General features: G+C 38.8%; 1 protein-coding gene across 22 annotated transcripts in view; it reads right to left on the bottom strand.

Moving 5' to 3' along the window:
* Positions 1-20,380, bottom strand: part of ptprda (protein tyrosine phosphatase receptor type Da) — a 482,747-nt gene that overhangs the window by 48,507 nt on the left and 413,860 nt on the right. For 8 of the 22 annotated variants that reach the window (XM_088346754.1, XM_088346751.1, XM_088346746.1 and 5 more), the window contains 9 exons: positions 19,770-19,880; positions 16,668-16,679; positions 13,666-13,935; positions 10,231-10,812; positions 8,557-8,702; positions 8,334-8,478; positions 2,814-3,119; positions 2,052-2,245; positions 1,898-1,924 (listed from right to left, as the gene is read on the bottom strand). In XM_088346754.1, the coding sequence (XP_088202880.1) occupies positions 1,898-1,924; positions 2,052-2,245; positions 2,814-3,119; positions 8,334-8,478; positions 8,557-8,702; positions 10,231-10,812; positions 13,666-13,935; positions 16,668-16,679; positions 19,770-19,880 (1,793 nt within the window). The remainder of the gene's footprint in view (positions 1-1,897; positions 1,925-2,051; positions 2,246-2,813; positions 3,120-8,333; positions 8,479-8,556; positions 8,703-10,230; positions 10,813-13,665; positions 13,936-16,667; positions 16,680-19,769; positions 19,881-20,380) is intronic. The other 14 variants (XM_088346764.1, XM_088346753.1, XM_088346749.1 and 11 more) reach the window with 5 other exon arrangements.

Genomic DNA, 20,380 nt, shown 5'->3' on the forward strand with positions numbered 1-20,380 from the left:
CCTGACCCCTAACTCTGAAAATGTTATCTGGGCTTTTTGGTAATGGTGCTACGTCTGTACAGGGCCTTGCAGCCGGGGTGAATGGAGAATTGAAGCAAATGAAATCTGAGCATGCCCTGTGACTGGCTGGAAACCAGTTCAGGGTGTACTCTGACCACTGCCTGACCACTGGATGGATGGTTCTGCAAAAACTTGCAGTAGGTGGTTCACAGCAAAGTGAATTTGAAAAATAGCTATTTTTCTGTCAAGCAGGCTTTGCGCTCAACTCTGTTGACTAGGTCAGGATGCTAATTATGTTAATCACGTATGCCGAGCCTTTGCAGATTCGCATCTGTGCGTGTGAACAATGCATGCAATGCTTGTCGGAGCATCTCTGCCTACTGCCTGAAGATAGCTGGGATGGGCTCTAGCACCCCGCGACCCTACTGAGGATATCCAGTGCAGAAATAGGATGGATGAATGGATGAACTCTGAGATTATTATTGTTATTATTACAGGTGAAGTACAGATACTAACATGTCTGCCTGGCACTGGTCTTCTACCTTTTGTAAAAGCTGTCATTTATTCAAAGGAGCCACAAGGCACGGAAAGTAACTCTGAAAGTGGAAAAGTGAACCTGGCACATTTGATAAACATGCAGCCCATCTGTTCAATAGAGTAACAGAGGATGATGACTTTGCTATTTTGGATTGATTATGATTAAGAATAAGGTTTTGTTCCTGCTCTATTATTTTGACTTTATTTGTATTCCTTGTGTTTCACGATTGGATACTTAAATAAAGCACAACCTAACTTAGTTTTGATCCCACTCCATGTTTAAATACATACACGTGTATGCTTTTGTGGTGTTGTTGTTGTATATCATATGTATTAGAGGACATTGTGTGAATGTTAAAGGGACCTTGTGTCCTGTTTAAAATCACCTAGTGGTAATAAAGAAAACATAAATAATTATCTTTTAGCGAACCCTTTTGATGTAAAAAAAAAATAAATAAAAATAATTCACTTTGAAAAATAATGTTGATTAGGATAGCAAGCAAAACTACATGCATTATCATATAAACACGCATTTCTTTGAAATACTTGTAGATCAGGGAATTTGTATTTGTTTTACATTGCATGGGGATCACCTAGTGGGAGCTGGCATGCTTGTCTGCCATCTTGCGGCTCAAAAAAAAAAAAAAAAAAAAACAACCTTGTGCTGGGCAGATAAAAAAAACAAGAAATGGTGTAGCTTTGTCACTATGGGTCTCTGTAGTTTTGGCTTCTTTCTTGCGTTTTATTCTTAGTTACACTACACAATAAAGAAACATCTGATGGCCAAAGAGTGTTTCTTTAAATAAAGTACAACCAAACTTAGTTTTGCTTTCGCTCTATTTTTAAATGCGCACACAGGTGCGTCTTATTCATCCGATTTCTGCACCGTTTATCCTCACCGTAGGGTGCTGAAGCCCATTCCAGATGTTTTTAGGGAGTAGGAAGGGGACACAGTGGTTACTAACCAGTCGCAGGACACACAGCGAAAGAAAATCCACTCACTCATTCACACCTATGGACAATACGGAACTTTAAATGTACCTGCCATGCATGTTTTTAGAAAGCAGGAGAAGATCGGGTTGCCCGGGAGAAACCCACACAGGCACGGGGAGCCTGGTAGCTGGACATGAACCATGGACCCTTGCACTGTAGGGCTAACGCGCTATCCAATCAGTGGTGCGGTGTTTTTGTGCGTAAAATGCATCATGAGTGCATGTATCTAAGACTGCGCCCTTTAGTACAATGTGTCTTATGGTCGTGAATATACGTAATTGGTAGACTGGCCTTTAATGTCACGTGCCATTCGTGCTGAAGACAACAAAGGGACAGAGCAAGACACAAATCTGGTCGCAATACTCACATGATCGGTGGAATCATCATATTCCCACTGATTGGATGCGGGGAAAGAGACACATACACCGATAATAATTAATCCCTGTTGCAGTTGAATCATGATTCATAATCCCGTACGTTGGCGAAATACAGAATGGGTGGGTGCGAGAGTGTGTAAGTACCTGGGCATCATCAATCAGTATATCCTTGATATGTGGCTGTCCTGTGGGCTCCCCATTAAGCATCTTGACATAGTGCACCTGGTACCCCCGGATCTGCCCGTGTTGCTTGGTGGGCATCGGCGAGCGCCAGATGACTTTAATTGAAGACGAGTTGACAGCTTCCACCTCGACTTTGCGAGGTGGCCCGCTAGGAACTGGGGAGGGGGACATCATGGGATAAAGCGGGGGAAAACAAAAAAAAAAGACATGATAATCAACCCCTTCGCTCGCGGTCTAGAATCTTCCTCCGTTGTGCAAAATATTGACCCAAAAATATTAAAAATCACAAAATTGCAGCGGGAATATTTCAACAATGGTAACAAGGTGGGGGGTTTAACACCAAAAATAGGTCTGGCAAATGACCTGATCTTGAAAACATTAAAAATGAGTAGGTTTGGAAAAAGATGTGGAGCCAAAAGAGTGGCTTCAAGCTGAACTCTTGAAGCACAACAAGAATTTTTGGCTATGAGGCAAGCAAAAAATACATGAGAATCAAAATGATTTTACAACATCCCAAAAAAAAAGATCAAAAAGTTTAAAAAAAAGAAAATCCCACTGTTCAAGATTCAAAAATGACAGCTGGGACTTCAGGTTTGTACCATATGTTGAAATGAAGCCAAAAAAGTTGATAAAAATCTCCAAAGGGTCTTGGTTAGGTGCAGTCGGGGTTGTTAGTAACCGTTGCAGTGGCGATGTGAGGCTTAGGATTGGTCGAAAACGTACCGTCCTCGTCTGTGCGCACCAATTGTGGCTCGCTTTCCGGTCCCGCCCCGACATCCGTGTGAGCGCTGACTGTCACGCGGTATTCGGTCCATTTTTCCAAGTGCTCCAAAAGGTAGCGCCGGCTTCCAGGGGGGATGTCTGAGATCCGGCGAGGGGGCGTGTCCTCCCCGTCGCTGGCCAAGTATTGGACGCTGTAGCCGGTGATGACTCCGTTCTGAGAGTCCGTCCGAGGCGCTTGCCAACTTACCAGGATGCTCGTGGAAGTTGGACTTGAGCACCTGACTTCTGTGGGGGGCCCGGAGGGTTCTGTTGTTCCAGCCCGGTTGTTGTTTGGAAAGGCCATTTTATATATATATATATATATATATATATTTGGGGAGTAATTTTTGTGGTAATTGTTGAAATGGAGGGAGGGGAAAAAAGGAAAATAAAATAATATGAGGACAAAGCACAATGGAAAATGGACCAAAAGACACAAAAGTGTAACACAAAACTGATGATGGATGGTGTCGGTTGGAAAGAGGACAGCTGTGCCTTATGTTGTCTACCCATGTACACAATAGCTAACCCTTAACGTTGAGCAACTAGAAATTTGGCAAGCAGTTACCATCAATCCAAAAACATAAAGGTTGATGCGTTCAATGGGTTTGTAAAGGAGGAAAAACCGGATTGGTCACCAACCTTTCCGAAGCCTGTTGGTTTGTGGTAAAAGCCTGATTGTTCAACAGAGAAGCTTCCCAAGGAGACATGACTTTGTTTAGTAGAATCTCAAACATTGGCATGCATCCGGACGGCCGCCACACCTACCTGAGAGCTGCTAGTACCTTTTACTGATTTTACTTTTACAGACCGAGCATTCACGACCAATATATAAACCGTCATGCAGCTATTGACAAGACTATAAGGTTGACTGTCGTTTTTTTTTTTTTATGTCAATTCAACAAATACCTTCCTGGTGGTTTATGATTACGCTTATACCTAGGTATTTAAAATAATCAGTTTGGGATCGGCGTTCAATCACCAAATGGTTGAAGTACTGAAACATGTTTTTCCCATACAAAGTCATGGCAGCTATCACCCTGAACTTTCTGAACATTTGATACTGCCAAGCTCTTTTGTGTGTGGGTCTAATTAAGAGTGAAAACTCAAAATGGATTGGACTTGCGAAGTGGATCGGTCACAGCTTTGCGAACACAAGGGTGGACTGGACGTATGCCTTCCTTAAAACTAGGACGATTAAACAGGGACGCTCAAAAAAGGCTTAAGTTGCTGATGTTAAATCATCAAATGTACAAACTTTTAAGGTTAACATACCAGTCAAATGTGAGTCTTATATAAGAGCCCAGAGGAAGATTGTGTAACGGCAAGGAAGAATAGTCCGTTTAAACAAAACTTGGGGAAGTTTTTGTACTTATGTCCGGAATGGAGCAATTGTTTATATATATATATATATATATATATATATATATATATATATATATATATATATATATATATATGTTACGTGATGAACTAGTATACTGAGTGTGAATAAACGACATGGTACCACTTCGACCAACTCTTTGGATCAGATAGTGAATTAACGTCCCTGTTACCATATTTCCGAACTATAAGGCACACCTTAAAAAAACAAATTGCCACAATATCAGGAATTCATAACTACAATAAAATGGTTCTACATATGGCAACCATTTATGAACAAATCCATTAATTTAATCATGAAACCAGATTTTCAAATATTTATCCTGTGAGAATTTTTTTTCTTAATGCAACTCCTGCTCTTTATGCAGTTTTGATTTCATCTACCTTATAGTACGATGTGCCTTATGTATGCATGATAATTCAAAAAATCCTAAATTAATATTTTGAGGGTGCGCCTTATAGTCCTGCAATCAGGGTTGGGTAGGGTTACTTTAACTGGATTATTTTCAATTACTTTTGGATTACTCCAATACCAAATATGTTAATAAAAGACAAAAGAAACTAAATATGAATAAAATTACCAAATTTTGTGCAGGCTTGGAATACATGGAACGGCAAAAAGGATGTTGGCAAGCTGTTAGGATTTATTTTCATTTTGTTTCTGTCGCATTTTATGTTAGTTTTGCCGGAGATCAAAGAGATCAAAGCCAGGAGAGAACGTTTACTACGTGTTGTGAGTCATAATGTTATTCATATTTAGTTTATTTTGTCTTTTATTAGCACATTTGGTATTGGAGTAAACCAAAAGTAATTGAAAGTAATCCAGTTGAAGTAACCCTACCCAACCCTGCCTGCAGCTCAGTAGCCTAGATGGTAAGGCACCCGCTTTGAGACTGGGAGGTCGGTGGTTCGCGCCCCGGCCGAGTCATTCCTAAGACTTAAAAAGTGGTCGGCGGCGCCCTCTGTTGGCTGCGGCTGCATCGGCTCGCTACAACGGTTCAGGTGCAATCGACATTTCGTTCTGTGTACATTGTTACACAGAATGACAATACAAGGAAATTATTATTATTATTATTATTATTATTTGTTATGAATGTGTTTTAGTGCACTATACCTTACTTGTAGCAGTTTCCTTTTCACTTTATTATCAACGACGTCATATCGGTTTAAAGGAGCACATTAAATGAGTCAAAAGTGAAACCAGCTTTAAATCTTTAGCTAGCCCTGGTGTTAAAGCCTAAAACTTAAGCCAAAGCAGCTTTAAAGATTTAACTTGGAATCAAAGCTTTAAAGATGCTTTAACTCTTACTAATACAGGTAATTATAACAGGTTTAATGCAATTTGGCTTCGTCTACTATAGAAGGAGATGAGTTCCCTCAATAACAGTATTTTTCAAGCAGTGTACAGGGGCACACTAGTGTACCCTAGGCATATTTCCCAATTTTTTCTTTGCAAAAAAGCGTGTCATTCTTCAGTATATTTTCTTTCTTCTAATGATCACCCGGGTAACTTACAGTGAAGATATTTAAGATTGGACTGAAAATAAATATAATAAAATACAAAACTCAATTCCAATGAAGTTGGGAAAGTGTGTTAATTGCAAATAAAAATGGATCCAAGTAAATTGCAAATTCTTTTCAACCCATATTTAAATGAATGCACAGCAAAGACAACATATTTATTGTCTTCACTCATAAACTTTATTGTTTTGGGAGAAAATCATCAACTCTGTAATTTGATGACAGCAACACGTGCCAAAATAGTTGGGACAGGTGTCAATAACTACTCAGAAAGTGGATGAATGGAAATCAACCAACTATTTGCAGGTGAACAGATGAATTAGCAACAGGTGAGAGTTGTTACTGGGTATAAAAAAGGGAGACCCGAACAAGCTAAGTCATTCACATGCAAGGATGGGGCGAGGTTCACCTCTTTGTGAACAACTGCGTGAGCAAATTGTTGAACAGTTTAAAAACAACATTCCTCAAAGTACAATTGCAAGGAATTTAGGGATATCATCATCTACAGTCCATAATATTGTGAAAAGGTTCAGGGAATCTGGAGAAATCACTGTGCGTAAACGGCATGGCCGTAAACCATTATTGAATGCCCGTGACCTCCGAGCCCTCAAGCGGTACTGCATTAAGAACCGACATCAATGTGTGAAGGACATCACCACATGGGCTCAGGAACACTTTGGAAAACCACTGTCAGTCAATACAGTTCGACGCTATATCCGTAAGTGTGGGTTAAAACTTTATGTTGCAAAGCGTAAGCCATTCATCAACAACATCCAGAAACGCCGCAGGGTTCTCTGGGCCCGAGCCCATCTAAAATGGACTGATACAAAGTGGAAAAGTGTTCTGTGGTCTGATGAGTCAGTTTTCCAAATTGTGTTTGGAAATTGTGGACGTCGTGTCCTCCGGTCCAAAGAAGAACAGAACCACCCAGACTGTTATGCACGCAAAGTGCAAAAGCCAGCATCTGTGATGGTATGGGGGTGCGTGAGTGGCCAAGGAATGGGTAACCTGCACATCTGTGAAGGCACCATTAATGCAGAAAAGTACATTCAGGTTTTGGAACAAAGTATGTTGCCATCCAAACAGAATCTTTACCATGGGCGCCCTTGCTTCTTCCAGCAGGATAATGCCAAGCCACACACTGCACGTCTCACGACAGCGTGGCTTCGTAGTAAGAGGGTGCGGGTGCTTGACTGGCCTGCCTGCAGTCCTGACCTGTCTCCCATTGAAAATGTGTGGCGCATTATAAAGCGCAGAATAAGACAAAGGAGACCCCGGACTGTTGAACAGCTGAAGCTGTACATAAAGCAAGAATGGGAAAGGATTCCACTATCAACGATTCAACAACTAGTCTCCTCACTTCCTAAACGTTTATTGAGTGTTATTAAAAGGAAAGGTGATGTAACACAATGGTGAAGAAGCCCCTTTCCCAACTACTTTGGCACTTGTTGCAATTATAAAATTCTAAGTTTATCATTATTTGCTTATGGAAATAAAGTTTATGAGTTTGAACATGGATAATCTTGTCTTTGTGGTGTATTCATTTAAATATGGGTTAGAAAAGGTTTGCAAGTCATTCTATTCTAATTTTACTGACATTTTAAACTTTTTCCCAACTTCAATGGAATTGACTTTTGTAAAACAAGTAAATAAAAAAGCTTACGTGTTATTTTGCTGTTTTTAATTATTAGATTAGATTATTAGAAACTGACAAAAGTTAAAAGGTAGTAAACCTTTTTTTTGTCACACATATATTGTTTTGCAAATTTTTTATTTAAAAAAAATAACATAAAGAAAATAAAGTAAAAATATTGCACATACTTTTGCTGTTTTTTTTATTATCTTACAAAAAACACTGGAAAAAGTATTAAACCATAAACATTATCACCCCAGCCACAAATGAAAAAAAATAAATACATTACACTGTCGATTCAGTCAAGATGATGATTTAAATGAAAAAAAAAGGTTAAATTCATACTGGGAATTCCTTTTTTAAACTTTTTTAAAGGAAGGTATAGCCTGAGATTTTAAAATAAGGGAAAGTGTTCCTTTATTTGAAAATAGCCAATAAGCAGTTATCTTTTGGCTCCTTATTTGAACGTGCGATCACTCATAAAACCAACAAGAAATAATTTAGATCACCATAGTTTCCGAACTACAACGCACACCCAAAACCTTCTAATTGGCCAGAAATTTGAACGTGTGCCTTATAATCCTGTATATCTTTCATGACAAACAAATTATTTCCCACAATGCCATTCTCTCTTATAATCTCTTTATAATCCATTGCACGTACTAGTGCAAAAAATAGGTAATTTTAATTGAATGCATCTTTTTTTTTCATAGTTATTTCAAACAAAGGTAACCAGTTAAGGAGGTGTATTTTTGTACAATGTGACCTATTTTAAAAAAAAAAATTGTAGCACACTTTTGGCAGGTTGTTTTACACAGAAAGAAAAACTGTTTATAGGAGACGTAATTAGAATTAAACTTTTCCCATTTGGTTCCACATCGATTGAGTCGTAATTATTCTGTTACGGACGGCGCGCAGACTCGCGGATACGGAAGAAGACCTACGTGTTTGCGGGGTTTCCGCAGAGATCTCGCTGGTGTACGCCCCGACGCCGTGCTTGCTTCGGGCCGCCAGGCGGAAAGCGTACGTGGTGAACGGCTTTAGGTCCTTCATGAGATACGTGGAGGTGGGTTCGAAACTAATTCGCCTCTGAAAAACAAAAAACAAAAAACAAAAACGTTAAGTCTGGGTTGGAGAGCCAAAATTAAGCCAGCACTGATGTCATACCTCATCTTTATCCTCACGCTTTTTGTACAAGAGTTCGTATCCCGTGATTTGGTTCTCCTGTCCCGTCTGGACTGGCGCCACCCACGACAGCAAAATGCTGGTTTCGGACTTGGCTTCGCCCTTGAAGTCCGTCGGTTGGGAAGGGACTGGGGGTCAAAGAGAAAGATATGTTGACGTGTGGAGCCGCAGTAAAAAGTTACAGCTCTAAATCACAGCTAATAAAGATTTTAGACCTTTAACATGTGTTTCGTAATCGGGCGTTATCTTTTACTGTGAGCTTAATTTTATTCCCCATATTAAAATATAACTCAAATTGTTTTTCATCTGAAGAATATAGTCCACCTGGTTGTCTCTGATTTAGATGTTTGTAATTCCCTGCTTTCTCCCCAAAATAATTTTGCAATTGACTGAGTCCCAGCATTTCGCTCTCAGGCAAAAACTGTTGCATACTTTTTAGACTTTCATTTAAATTTTAATTATCTGCTCTCTGGACTCCCCAAAAATAATATTTAAATTGATTGTTTTATTGTCATCTGAAGAATATTATGAGAGTCCGCCCATTTCTCTCTCAGGCAAACAGGGAGGTGCTGGTGAGTTCTTCGATCTCTTTTTGTTTTCATCAATGTAATTCCCCGCTACCTAGACTCCCCGAAAGGAATTTTGCATTTTGATCATTTTCTTTTTTTTATTCATTTAAATAACAGAGCCAGAGCCCACCCGTTTCTAAGTCGGGCAAACACATAAGTGAAAATCCATGCTTTTATTTCCTCTCCTCGAGATTATTGTAATTCGCTGCTCTCTGGACACCCCAGAAACATTTTTGCATTTGATTGTTATTTATCATTGAAACGATGTAGCCAAAGTTTCTCTCAGGCAAACACGGAGGAGCTGATGTGTGTTTTTATTAAATCACTTCTTGTTTCAATTAATAGAGTTCCCTGCTCTTTGGACTCCCCAAAAATAATTTTGCAATCAATTGCTTTTTATCATTAGAAGAAAATAGCCAGGGTCCATCTGTTTCTTTCTCAGGTAAACACATAGGTGCTAATGAACACTTATATTTATATTAAATCCCTGCTCTCCGGTATCCTCAAAAATGTTTTGCATTTTTTTCATTTTCTTATTTTTTTTCTAAACATTTGAAGATTATATCAGCAGTCTACCCATTTTTCTCCCAGACGAAAATACATGCTTATGTATGTTTTTTTTTACTCTCATTATGATTATTGGACATTTTTGCTTCCTGGTCTCCACGAAAAGAGTATTGCAAGCCTTCGGCTATTGCAAAACTCAGCAGCACTTATAATGACATTACACCAGTTGTTTTACAAAAAAACTATTTGGTCCCACTGCATTTTAGGATTCATTTTAAGATTCTTTTACAAGTTCTCAAATGTCTTAACCGTCGTGGACTATATTGTCTATGTAATCTGCTTTTACAGTGTAAAATATACAAATATTTTTTATTTCATTTTAAAGACCATTTTTGGCACTTGGATTCCACATCAGATAATTTGCATTAAATTGTTCTTGGAGTTCTCAGGATTATTTGATTGTTGACAGCTTCTGAGATGCCTGCAGCCTCTTTAACAACCACAACAGACTTTAGGAAATGCCTGTGACAAAAACGTATGCACTAAAATAGTTCCTGCGATCAAAGGAAAGCCAGCTCACCTCCCGTTTTTGCAATGATCTGAAGGTCTGGGGAGAGGGGCCCATCGCCCACCGAGGTGAAGGCCAGAACTTTGATGTAGTAGGTTTTGTTGGGGATCAGGCTTTGGATGGTGACAAAGTTGGCCCCTCTGACCATTTGTTTCTCCCACATGTTGACGTGTTGGGCGGAATCCAAAGTGTAGTAGACTCTGTAGCCCATAATCTGTCCGTTAGCTTCCTCCGGCTCTTCCCAGTTGATGGCGGCTGTGGTGGCGCTCAGCATCTGGCCCCGAACGCGACGCGGTGCCGTGCTAGGCGCCTGCTCGGCCGTCTTGGCCTCCACGCTCTCGCTAGGCGGGCCCCTGCCAATGTTGTTGACAGCCACCACACGGAATTCGTAGTCTGAGTAGGGGCTGAGGCCGCCCACGCTGTAACGCGTGGTGGCAACACCGTCAATCTCCTTGTACACCTCCTCAGAGTACTTGGACTTGTGCTGCATGATGTAGTAGGTCACAGGTTCGGGGTTGCCGGAATCCCAAGTCAGGGTTATACTGGTGGCGGTGCGCTCTGTCACTACTGGGACACCGGGGGTCCTGGGCAACGCTGTGGGAATACAGTATTTGTCAAATTCTGCAATATAAAAATTAGTTTTAGCACAGCCCAGGAAATTGTAGACTGTCCCCTTCTCACACTTGATAAACTGTACAGAGCTTCCTTAAGGGAGCTCAGAAAAGTGTTAGCAAGATTTTTTTACCCTGGACATTACATGTTTGAAGTGTTGCCCGGAGGTAGACGATTCTGGACCATCGAGTCAAGAACTAATAGTTTGAAAAACAGCTTCTACCCAAAGACAAAAATCCCCTTCAACTCTGCAAAATAAAACACCTGTTAACCATGCTTATACGGGAATTATGCAATAATGACGATGCATTACATATATATATATATATATATATATATATATATATATATATATATATATATATTTCAATCTAATGATACTTATTTTTATATTGTAACCATTAACTTATTTATTTTAAATTTTGGTATTTTATATTGTAAATCTTCTTGGTGGATTAGGATGGCACTTTTTGATGTCCTTGCACATTTGACATGTAGCAAAGGCAATACATGCAATTCTATTCTATTCTATTCTATTCTATTCAATTCCATTATTTTCCATCACTCCGACTTTTTGAGTGCCAGCCTTTTTTCAATAAAATTATCGTACTGATTTGAGCACTTTGATCTTAAAAAGCCCAACAAACATTCTGTGTTCTATTCATCTATTAATCTAATAGCTGCACCGTTATCCTCAGTAGGGTCACGGGGGAGCTGGAGCCCATCTCAGCTATCTTCGGGCAGTGGGCAGGGGACACGCTGAGCTGGTTGCCAGCCAGTCGCAGGGCACACAGAGACAGACAACTCATCGCTCAGTCACACCTAGGGACAACTTGGACCGGCCATTTAACATTAATAATGCCCGGAGGAAACCCACGCAGGCATAGGGAAGAACATGCAAACTCCACACAGGATGGTTTTATCCCTTGACCCCAGAACTGTGCCGCACACGTGCTAACCACAGCCCCCTGCCGTGCTGCCCTGTTTGGAGTTTTATGAACACAAAACCTACCATAAAAAAGAACGGACGCACAATTTTTTTCAGATCAAAAAAATGTTTCAGATGTATTTGGATGTATTTATGGTAGCCCTGACCTTGGTATCTAATGGGTCTGACGGTGTGAAAAACTGTCTTAGTCTAAGTATTTACAATAGAATTGTATCAACATGGTTTGTAGTATGGATTTGAAGTTTGGGCAGCGAAAATGTTCAGTCTTGTAGTGATCATTCCAACATTAGCGCCACACATCTTCAAATGGGTCTGATTGCAAGTTGCCTTCAAATATCCATGGCTTTAGCAAGCACTTGCATCACTTTATTTTCTTAGAAATGCTCTACCAATCTAGCGTCCCTTTTTTTCTACTTTTTTTTAGCTCAAGTCGATTTTTCCAGAAAAAGACCACTAGTGGAAGGTAAGTGATACAGAAACCCAGAGGTCAGAACCTTTTTGACACAAAGAGTCATAAAAGCAAACTATTTGGAGTTTTTACTCAATCAAATTGCTCTAGGTGCTTTGCTCGAGCCATAGGTTCCCATAATGCTTAATGCCACCTAACAAAGTCATTTGAATTCAAAGTACGCCACTGTCATTATTTGCGTTGTGGACTAAAGTAACAACCAGAGGGAAGTAAAGCACGAGAGATTGAATTGTACTGAGTTGTAGCGCGGAGAATAAAAAAAAAAAAACCACCCTGTCCTTGGTGTGTATACTTGATCCGAAACTCGGGGTAGGCAAACCGCTACATAACGAGGACATCACACTCATACGGCCAGCTGCTAATGCATATGAAGCAAAACCACATTGTTCATCACCGACGCAAAGATGCTTATCACTTGAATAATTTAGCGGCCAAATTTATGACTTTAATTCCTCTCGCTCGGAATATACCGGCAATAGATCGTCTTTATATACGCCGTGTAAGGTGCGCTGTGGGGGCCCCCACTGTCAGGCTGTTATATTGTGACTAATATCTCTGTTATGTTTCTGCAACAAGAAAAGCGTGTCCCCCGTGTGCACGCCGTGTTGTCCTCGCCGACACGTTTGCGTTCAGAAGACGAGTGACGGGAACCCCCGACCGTATTTGCGGTTTTACGCAGAGAACTAACTGCTTCACGCAAAAGAAACAACAGCGACTTTGCCACAGGTATGGTCTTATGAACAAGTTTTCGAACCACTGCTTAGTTTTTCCTTGATTAAATTATTGATGTTGGGATTAATAATTTCAGTTAATTCAAATCTACTCTAAATCTATGTAATCAAAATGTTATTTGTTTGATCGAAATCTAGTCCATCTTGTCTATCTATCTATCTTTGGCCTTTTTATAGTATTTTATAACGGTCTTTTAAGAGGTAAGATCCTGCCAAAAAATCCAGCCCGACCTCAGATGGCCTCCTGCTATAAAAGCCCGAACCAACCCAACCCAAACAATAAACTTGATTTGAGGGAACAAATCCGAAGCAAATCCGAATTTTCACATTTCACTTTTGAGGACGCGGGAGGCGGAAAAATGGTTGATCTTGGCCCCCAGTTTCTCTGTGTCAAACAGGGCCAACAGAAAAAACACAAATGGCGGGTGGATAGTTAAAAATAAGAAAGTCAGCGAGAGAGAAGCCCGGCCTCGACCGAATTTAACGATTAACAAATCAGGCCCGACAAGACTTTTGGACTAGGTTGGGGTGGGTTTTGGGAACAGGGTTTGAGTGCCATGTCCTATCTTGTTGCATGCATTCTTTAACAATGTTGATGATTGATGATAAAGACGATTCCATTCAAACTACATGGTCACCAATAAGAAAGATAATTCCTACCATAATTTGAGAATGGAGCGGCCTACCTTTGACAGTGATCTGCGCCACAGCCTCGATGACACCAAGCGTGGACATGGCCACACAAGTGTAGTTTGCCGACTGCCGCACGTCGGTCAGTTCCAAGACGTTGCGCCCTATGGGCATGTCGTCTTCGGGGGTAAGGTCCTCAGCGCCCAACATCCACTTAACGTATGGCATTGGCGAACCGACCGCTACACACGTGATGTTGACGCTGCCGCCCGGCATGATCTCGTTGTCAGTGGGCGGGATGGAGAAGCGCGGCGGCACCCGGCGCACTGTCACGGCACCACAACAGAAAGGAGAATGGTTAAAGATCGGTAGGGGATACTGGCGGACGACGCAGTGCCGCATGCCGGCGCACCGAACACGACCACTTGATGTGATGATCACCATCCAAAAAAGAACAATGATGATGTGTGACATTATGACATAGTCAATACTGTAATCCCTCGCTACTTCACGCTTCACGCTTGGCTGCTTCAGTGCATCACAGGTTGAAATATATTAATTATCCCTGATCAAACATTGCTACGAGCACGGGCTGGCAGAGCGCATATTTTTCGTAACTGGCGATACTTTTTTTGCAGGTCTGTCCAGCGCACAATGAACTGGACTTGTGCAACCACGATCTTTTATAATGCCCTAACTGTCTTTCCACCTAAAAAAAACGGAACTTTGCGATCTATTATCCTCAATCCTATCTTGCTCTGAGTGGTGCCTTTTTTTATCAGTAATGACTTCCTACCTAAAATGAAGTGCACTTGTGTGACATGATCCAATATTACCACACGTAACGCTCCGAGAAGATATCTGCTAAAAATCAACAGAACTTAAGCGAATGTGAACAATTATCTCCTATATTTCAATGTATTTCAGCCTAAAATAAACTGCACTCGTGCAAAATCTATATTTTGGTCTGATAAAAGGCACTTTTGTCGACAGGCATGCCGTTTTGGCCCATCTAAAAGTAAATGCACAGTTTTGACCGCGATCCATTATTCCCAGTGGATTATTAGTGAGCAGGAACCAGCAAAGCACTTTTTTTCAGTTCAAGATGCTTAAGGGTGTCATTGTGGCCCTTCTAAAATGGAATCCACTGTTTTGGCCGCAACCCATTATCCCCAGTTCACTATATCTGAGGGCAGTGGTATCTGGGTACTTTTTTCCTCCGTTCTGTTAGATTAACATCGAAAACTCCCACGCTCCATCATCCCCGGTCGACCATAGCTGTTAGCCGGGGATGTTAGCTCACATGTTAAATGTGGCGGGGGTACATTGCTGACTTGCATACCGTGGGGGTATCTGGTCCCTAATTAACTGAGATAAATGAGGGATCATAGTATTAGATGAATAATCATGTATGAATCATTATGTATTGAGACATATTGCATTCACTTGAAAAATAAGAAAAAACAAATGTTTTTATATTACAGTTTTTATTTTCACTGTTTTTGTAATATTGCTTCTCTTGTTTTGGTCCTATCTGACTCACAGTTTGTCAACATTACACGTTACAAAAAAAAAGGGAAAAAAAATGTTCCCTTGAAAATGTTTCAAAAGATAAATAAATTCCCTAAAACAAAATAATAATGTTACAAAAAAAAACCCAAAGCAGAAAAATAGAACTGCATATATTTGTGATTTTATTTTAATACAAATTTATATATATAGTAAAAACTAAAATTTATTATAAGAAAACATCCCCGAAAAAGAAGAAACAATTCCCCGATACAAAAAGATATATGGAAAAAAGAAAATCTAAAAAAAATACAAATAATTAATAGGTCTATAATTATTTGTGAGTTCATCAGAAATATATAAATCAAATAAAAACAAAACAAATTGTTCCTCAAGGAAATACAAACCTACAGAGATATAAAAAACATTAAAAAGACAAGATTTAAGAGGAAAGATAACTACAAACATATAAATATATTATTTGTTAGTTTGTCATAAACAAATAAAATCAAATGAAAAAATGTTCAAAAACAGACAATAAATTCCCCAAAACAGAAGAATAATCCCTTAAATAGAATATGAGAAAAAATAAGTATCCAACTCTCATCTATCTAAAGTACGTTATAAATTCCAATTTTTGTGTGTGTTTGTATGTTACTCATAGGTTCGGAAACGGCTCGACTTATTTTAGTAAAAATTTACAAGGTTGTACTTTAAGCCTCTTAAGATAGGTTTTGTTAGAACGTACCCTCAATAAATACCAACAACATTGATAAACATCTGCTTTCATGTGGTCGCCAATGCCGTCTGGCGGCCAAATTGAGTACTGCAGATTCTGACCACTGACCACTCCAAGTATCACAATCCAATGTTTGGCCCATTTTTGCTTGTACATAAATATAATACACAATGCGTTCAAAATAAGGATTAAATAATCCACAAGAATGTTTTTATATTTCTCTAGTGAATGCAAACATGAAAATAATGATTCATTTGCTTAATGTGAAACGTGGTCACAATAAACAAATCCATATACAGTGTACTGCACAGAAACTGAAAATAAACAGTGTTGCTGCTCATGTTCTCATCTTTAACCATAACTTCCCGTCTAGGACCGCAAGCTCGTTCATTATTAAATACCCCAAATTCATTAAACCTCCAATTGGATGGCGGCGCACTTCCCCACAGACATAATATTAACCTGCTCATTTAAATATCATTACTTTGGCGAGGAGCTGGAGGTAATAAGCCGCTATTCTTTCAAGGAGCCTCCCTTGCATCTCTTGGGGGCAAGGTTGCCTTTGCGGCTTAACACCGGCGTTTAGTAGCAATTACGTTCATCATTAGCATCATACTGGTAAGCCTGCGTTCATTCATCACGTTTGCCTGGATTACCGGAGGCCGAGCAGGAACACTTGACAACATGCAAATGAGATGCAAATTATTGGTCCTCGTGTCGACCAATAAGTGTTGACAATTGAAATAAAAACAGTATCTCTGAATGGAGTGTAGTTTTGCTGTATTTGGAGAAAAAGGAAAACACACCAACCTTCTCGTAGCTCTGAAATGGATATTGAAGTAATTGTTTAGGGGAAGGGGTATAAAAAAATGAGCAAAAAGAATAAAGGAGAAAAACAAGGGGAAAGTAAACAGGCGTCCATATTAAACAGTTCAGAGGGCTTTATTTGGAAAACTTCTATGGTTTCATTTCATCATTTCTTGAGTGTTATGCAGCAGAAAATCACAAATGGGACGATGTGTTAACCCTTCTGTTGTCCTCATTTACAGTATATTCCCTGTGTCCTGTAGGTCAAAAGGACCCATCGTCACTTAACCCCCAATGTAAGCAGAGCTTTTGAAATTAAAACACCACACACAAACTTCTTGAGAAACAACTTGTCTTTCGCCATAATATGCTGTATATCGTTCTTCCTCCTCACTTAAAAACTCAGTGAGAATGCCGCCTTCTGTTTTTGTTTATATCTCTTCCTGTCTTGCTCAATTATACTACTAATTGTTCTGAGACTAATCCAAAACACATGAATCCGAGCAAAGACCACATGAATTGTCTCATTTACCCCGGCCGCTGGTGGATCTGAAACTAAATCCAGAACATTGTAATATTTTGCAGTGTGTGAAAACATGGATGTGGCCTTGATTTCAACTTCATTTGCCTCAACGGTCTTTTTGACCCAAAGACCCATCTTTGTAACTTGATTTTTTTTGGAGGGTTTTAAACACAGTGACTGGTCATTTTGACCCAAAGAAAACAGGGATGTTAAACAAACTTCTTCAAAATCAAAAGGAAAAAAAAAAAAAACTGTTCTCACTATCGATACAACAAGGTTTTTCCACAAGTACACAGCCCTAAATAAAAAAAAAAAAGAAATATAAAAATCAAATTGTATTATATTATATTGATGATGGTAATTGTTTATTTTTCCTATTTTAGTAAAATCAGTTTTTAGAAATAATTTTGAATAAATGTATTCAGAACGCACAAATGTATCTGGTATAGATACGTATTCAAAACAACTGATTTTTTTTTTTTTTTTTACTAGAACAATATAAATGAAAACAGATAAATACATAAAAAAGGCAAAGCAATCTGTAAAAACATATATAAAATCAGGGGAAATATATTCTAAAAACTATATTTGTTTATTCAATATATTTAGAAAAAAAGTTAATGTAATAATTATATCAAACATTGTTAAACTTACCCAGAAAATACATAGGTCCTCCAGAGTGTTTTTATATTTTGGTATTTTAGCAAAATGGGAACATAATACCAATATGTTTTTATTTAATTAAAAGTAAATTATTACAAATACATATTACAATACTTTAAATGTGAAACCATTACAAAATCTGAAAACGATTCAGAAACACGTACAAATCACTAAAACGCAAACATAAAGTATTCCAAATTATCCCACCAACAATTTTAAAAATGTTATATACCTTTTCTATGATTTTTTTATTTAAAAAAAATCAACACAAACATATTGCAGAAAATTTGTTTATAAAACATATTCAGGAAATTATAAAATATAAATACCATATGTTAGTTTCATATGAATATGAATTAAAAAGAAAAAAAAGAACTAACATAATGTTAAAAGATCTTTGAAGGACTGTTTTTATATTTTTAAATTATATTAAAATGTCAAAACAATACCAACATGTTTTATTTTTCTTTTATTGAAACATATTCTAAAAAATGGATTTAATAAAAGCCCATTAATAACTATGTTAAAACTGTTGGAGTCCTTTCAGTGTCACTTAACAGGCATGAATGGAGGACAAAAACAAAAACAGAATTCTAATAAAAAAATAAAAAAATCCTTGCCAAGTGGGCTGGGGTCACGCAAAGGAACAGAGTGGATATTACTGTAGACCCCCAGGATTCCGATACCCGACCTTACGATATTTTTACTGTACGATTAGAAATAATGTTTTTTTGCCCTCCTATTGGTTGACATCATCTGGTCTGCTATTGCTTTCTGCCACTGCATCATGAAGATGCTGAAACACTATTAGGTGAACTCCCTCCCACAATGCCTTTGTGAGGACTTTGCAAGTCAGCGACACAATACTGTATTTTTTTTCTTTTTTTAGGTATTTTTTCATTGTGTGTCCCAGTGTTTGCAATGGTGCTAAGGAAAGAAGCAAAAAAAACAAAACAAAAAACAAATATGATCACCATGGAAAATAAGCTTGCATTAGCCAGAAAGCACACTAGTTGCTACCCTTGGCAATTGGGAGTATTGATACAAATGAGGATTAAGGCAAATAAATGTAGTAAGGGCTGGGTAATATTTGCAAGTGGAAGTTTTAAAATCAGTTTCATCCTAAATTTGTTATCTCCTCTCCCATCTGCATCCAACGCTATAACACTAGATCAGCTCAAGTCACATCACACCAAAGAAAAAAAAACATGTTTTGCTTTTTACACGTATGTTTTTCTAATAATGATATTAACCATATTTATTAATGTATAATTCACACTTATTTATAATGCACAACTCTAATGATTATGATTATTTCACTTTTTCTCAGCTCAAACCAAGCATCAAAAGTAAAACTGTTGAGTATGCGCGTCAATGATTTAAATCATTTATTCACAATGTAAATTATTAACAATGAATAATATCATCATACATTTTACAATGTATTTGTTTTATCCTTCGAAGTCTGATTCATCTTCGTATACGTCAAATAGTTGTTTCTTTCTGCTTTCTGCATTCTCAATAGTTCTCTCTGGTACCATGCAAAAAATGGTGATAATTGAGACATGGGGTACAAAACTAATGATCTCAGGTTTCTTTCTCCCCTATACAGCAATTTCAAGATTCAAGATTGTCTTTATAGTCATTAACAAAAAATGACAATTACATTTCCTTGGCAGTCTTGGTGTACAGTGTTTACAAAGGCAGTTCAAATTTACAGAGAAGGTTCAGAAGAGGATCTAGTTTCACTTTATGATCCTGAGAACAGATTTGTGTCGTATCCCGGGGGTCTACTGTATACAGGTTCAGACATAAGTGCAGGTAAAATTGCAAAGTGAATCCAAATAAAAAAGATATTCTCTCTATATGTAGGCGTTATTGGAAAAAAATAAAACAATAAACTAGCTCTTTGAACGTACCTCGGACATAAAGGTTTGCCGGCGCAGAGTAGCGTGTCCCATCGTTGTTGGTGGCCACACACTCGTACTTTCCCTGGTCCGACTCCTCGCTCTGCTCGATCTGCAGGGCTCCTGTTTTGGCAATCACAGAAAGGGTGATGCACCCTAATTAAAGAGAGCCAAAACAACCTCCCAAAAAAGCAAACTCCTAACAAGATACTCATTTGAATCATTTGTTTGATCCAATGGCTAGCGTTATAGCCTACGAGTGGTCACCACGCTAGACTTGAAAAGAATGCAACCTCCAAAGTGTGGCGCCATCGCTTATGGCTACTATAATCCATTGGTACTTTAAGCTTTGTACTTCATGGCTTCGGTGTATAACGGATTGGAAAATACTCTGTGATCCGTTATCCCCAATTGCATCTTGCTTTGGGAATTATCACTAGTGTAGCTAATTGAATTGCATACATGGCAGAAAAGCAAAGCTTATATATCTTGGGTCTGTTGTAGTTTTGGCTGTTATCCCACCAAAAAATGAAACAGCACTCGGACGGCCACGATCCCTGGTCGTATAATTCTGCGAGTGGGGACAGGCAGTGTGCACTTCTGTGAGGCCTCGGAGCTCTTTT

This window comes from Urocampus carinirostris, chromosome 11 (genome assembly GCF_059441175.1).
Source record: "Urocampus carinirostris isolate Australia breed hairy pipefish chromosome 11, RoL_Ucar_1.0, whole genome shotgun sequence".
NCBI lineage: Eukaryota > Metazoa > Chordata > Actinopteri > Syngnathiformes > Syngnathidae > Urocampus > Urocampus carinirostris.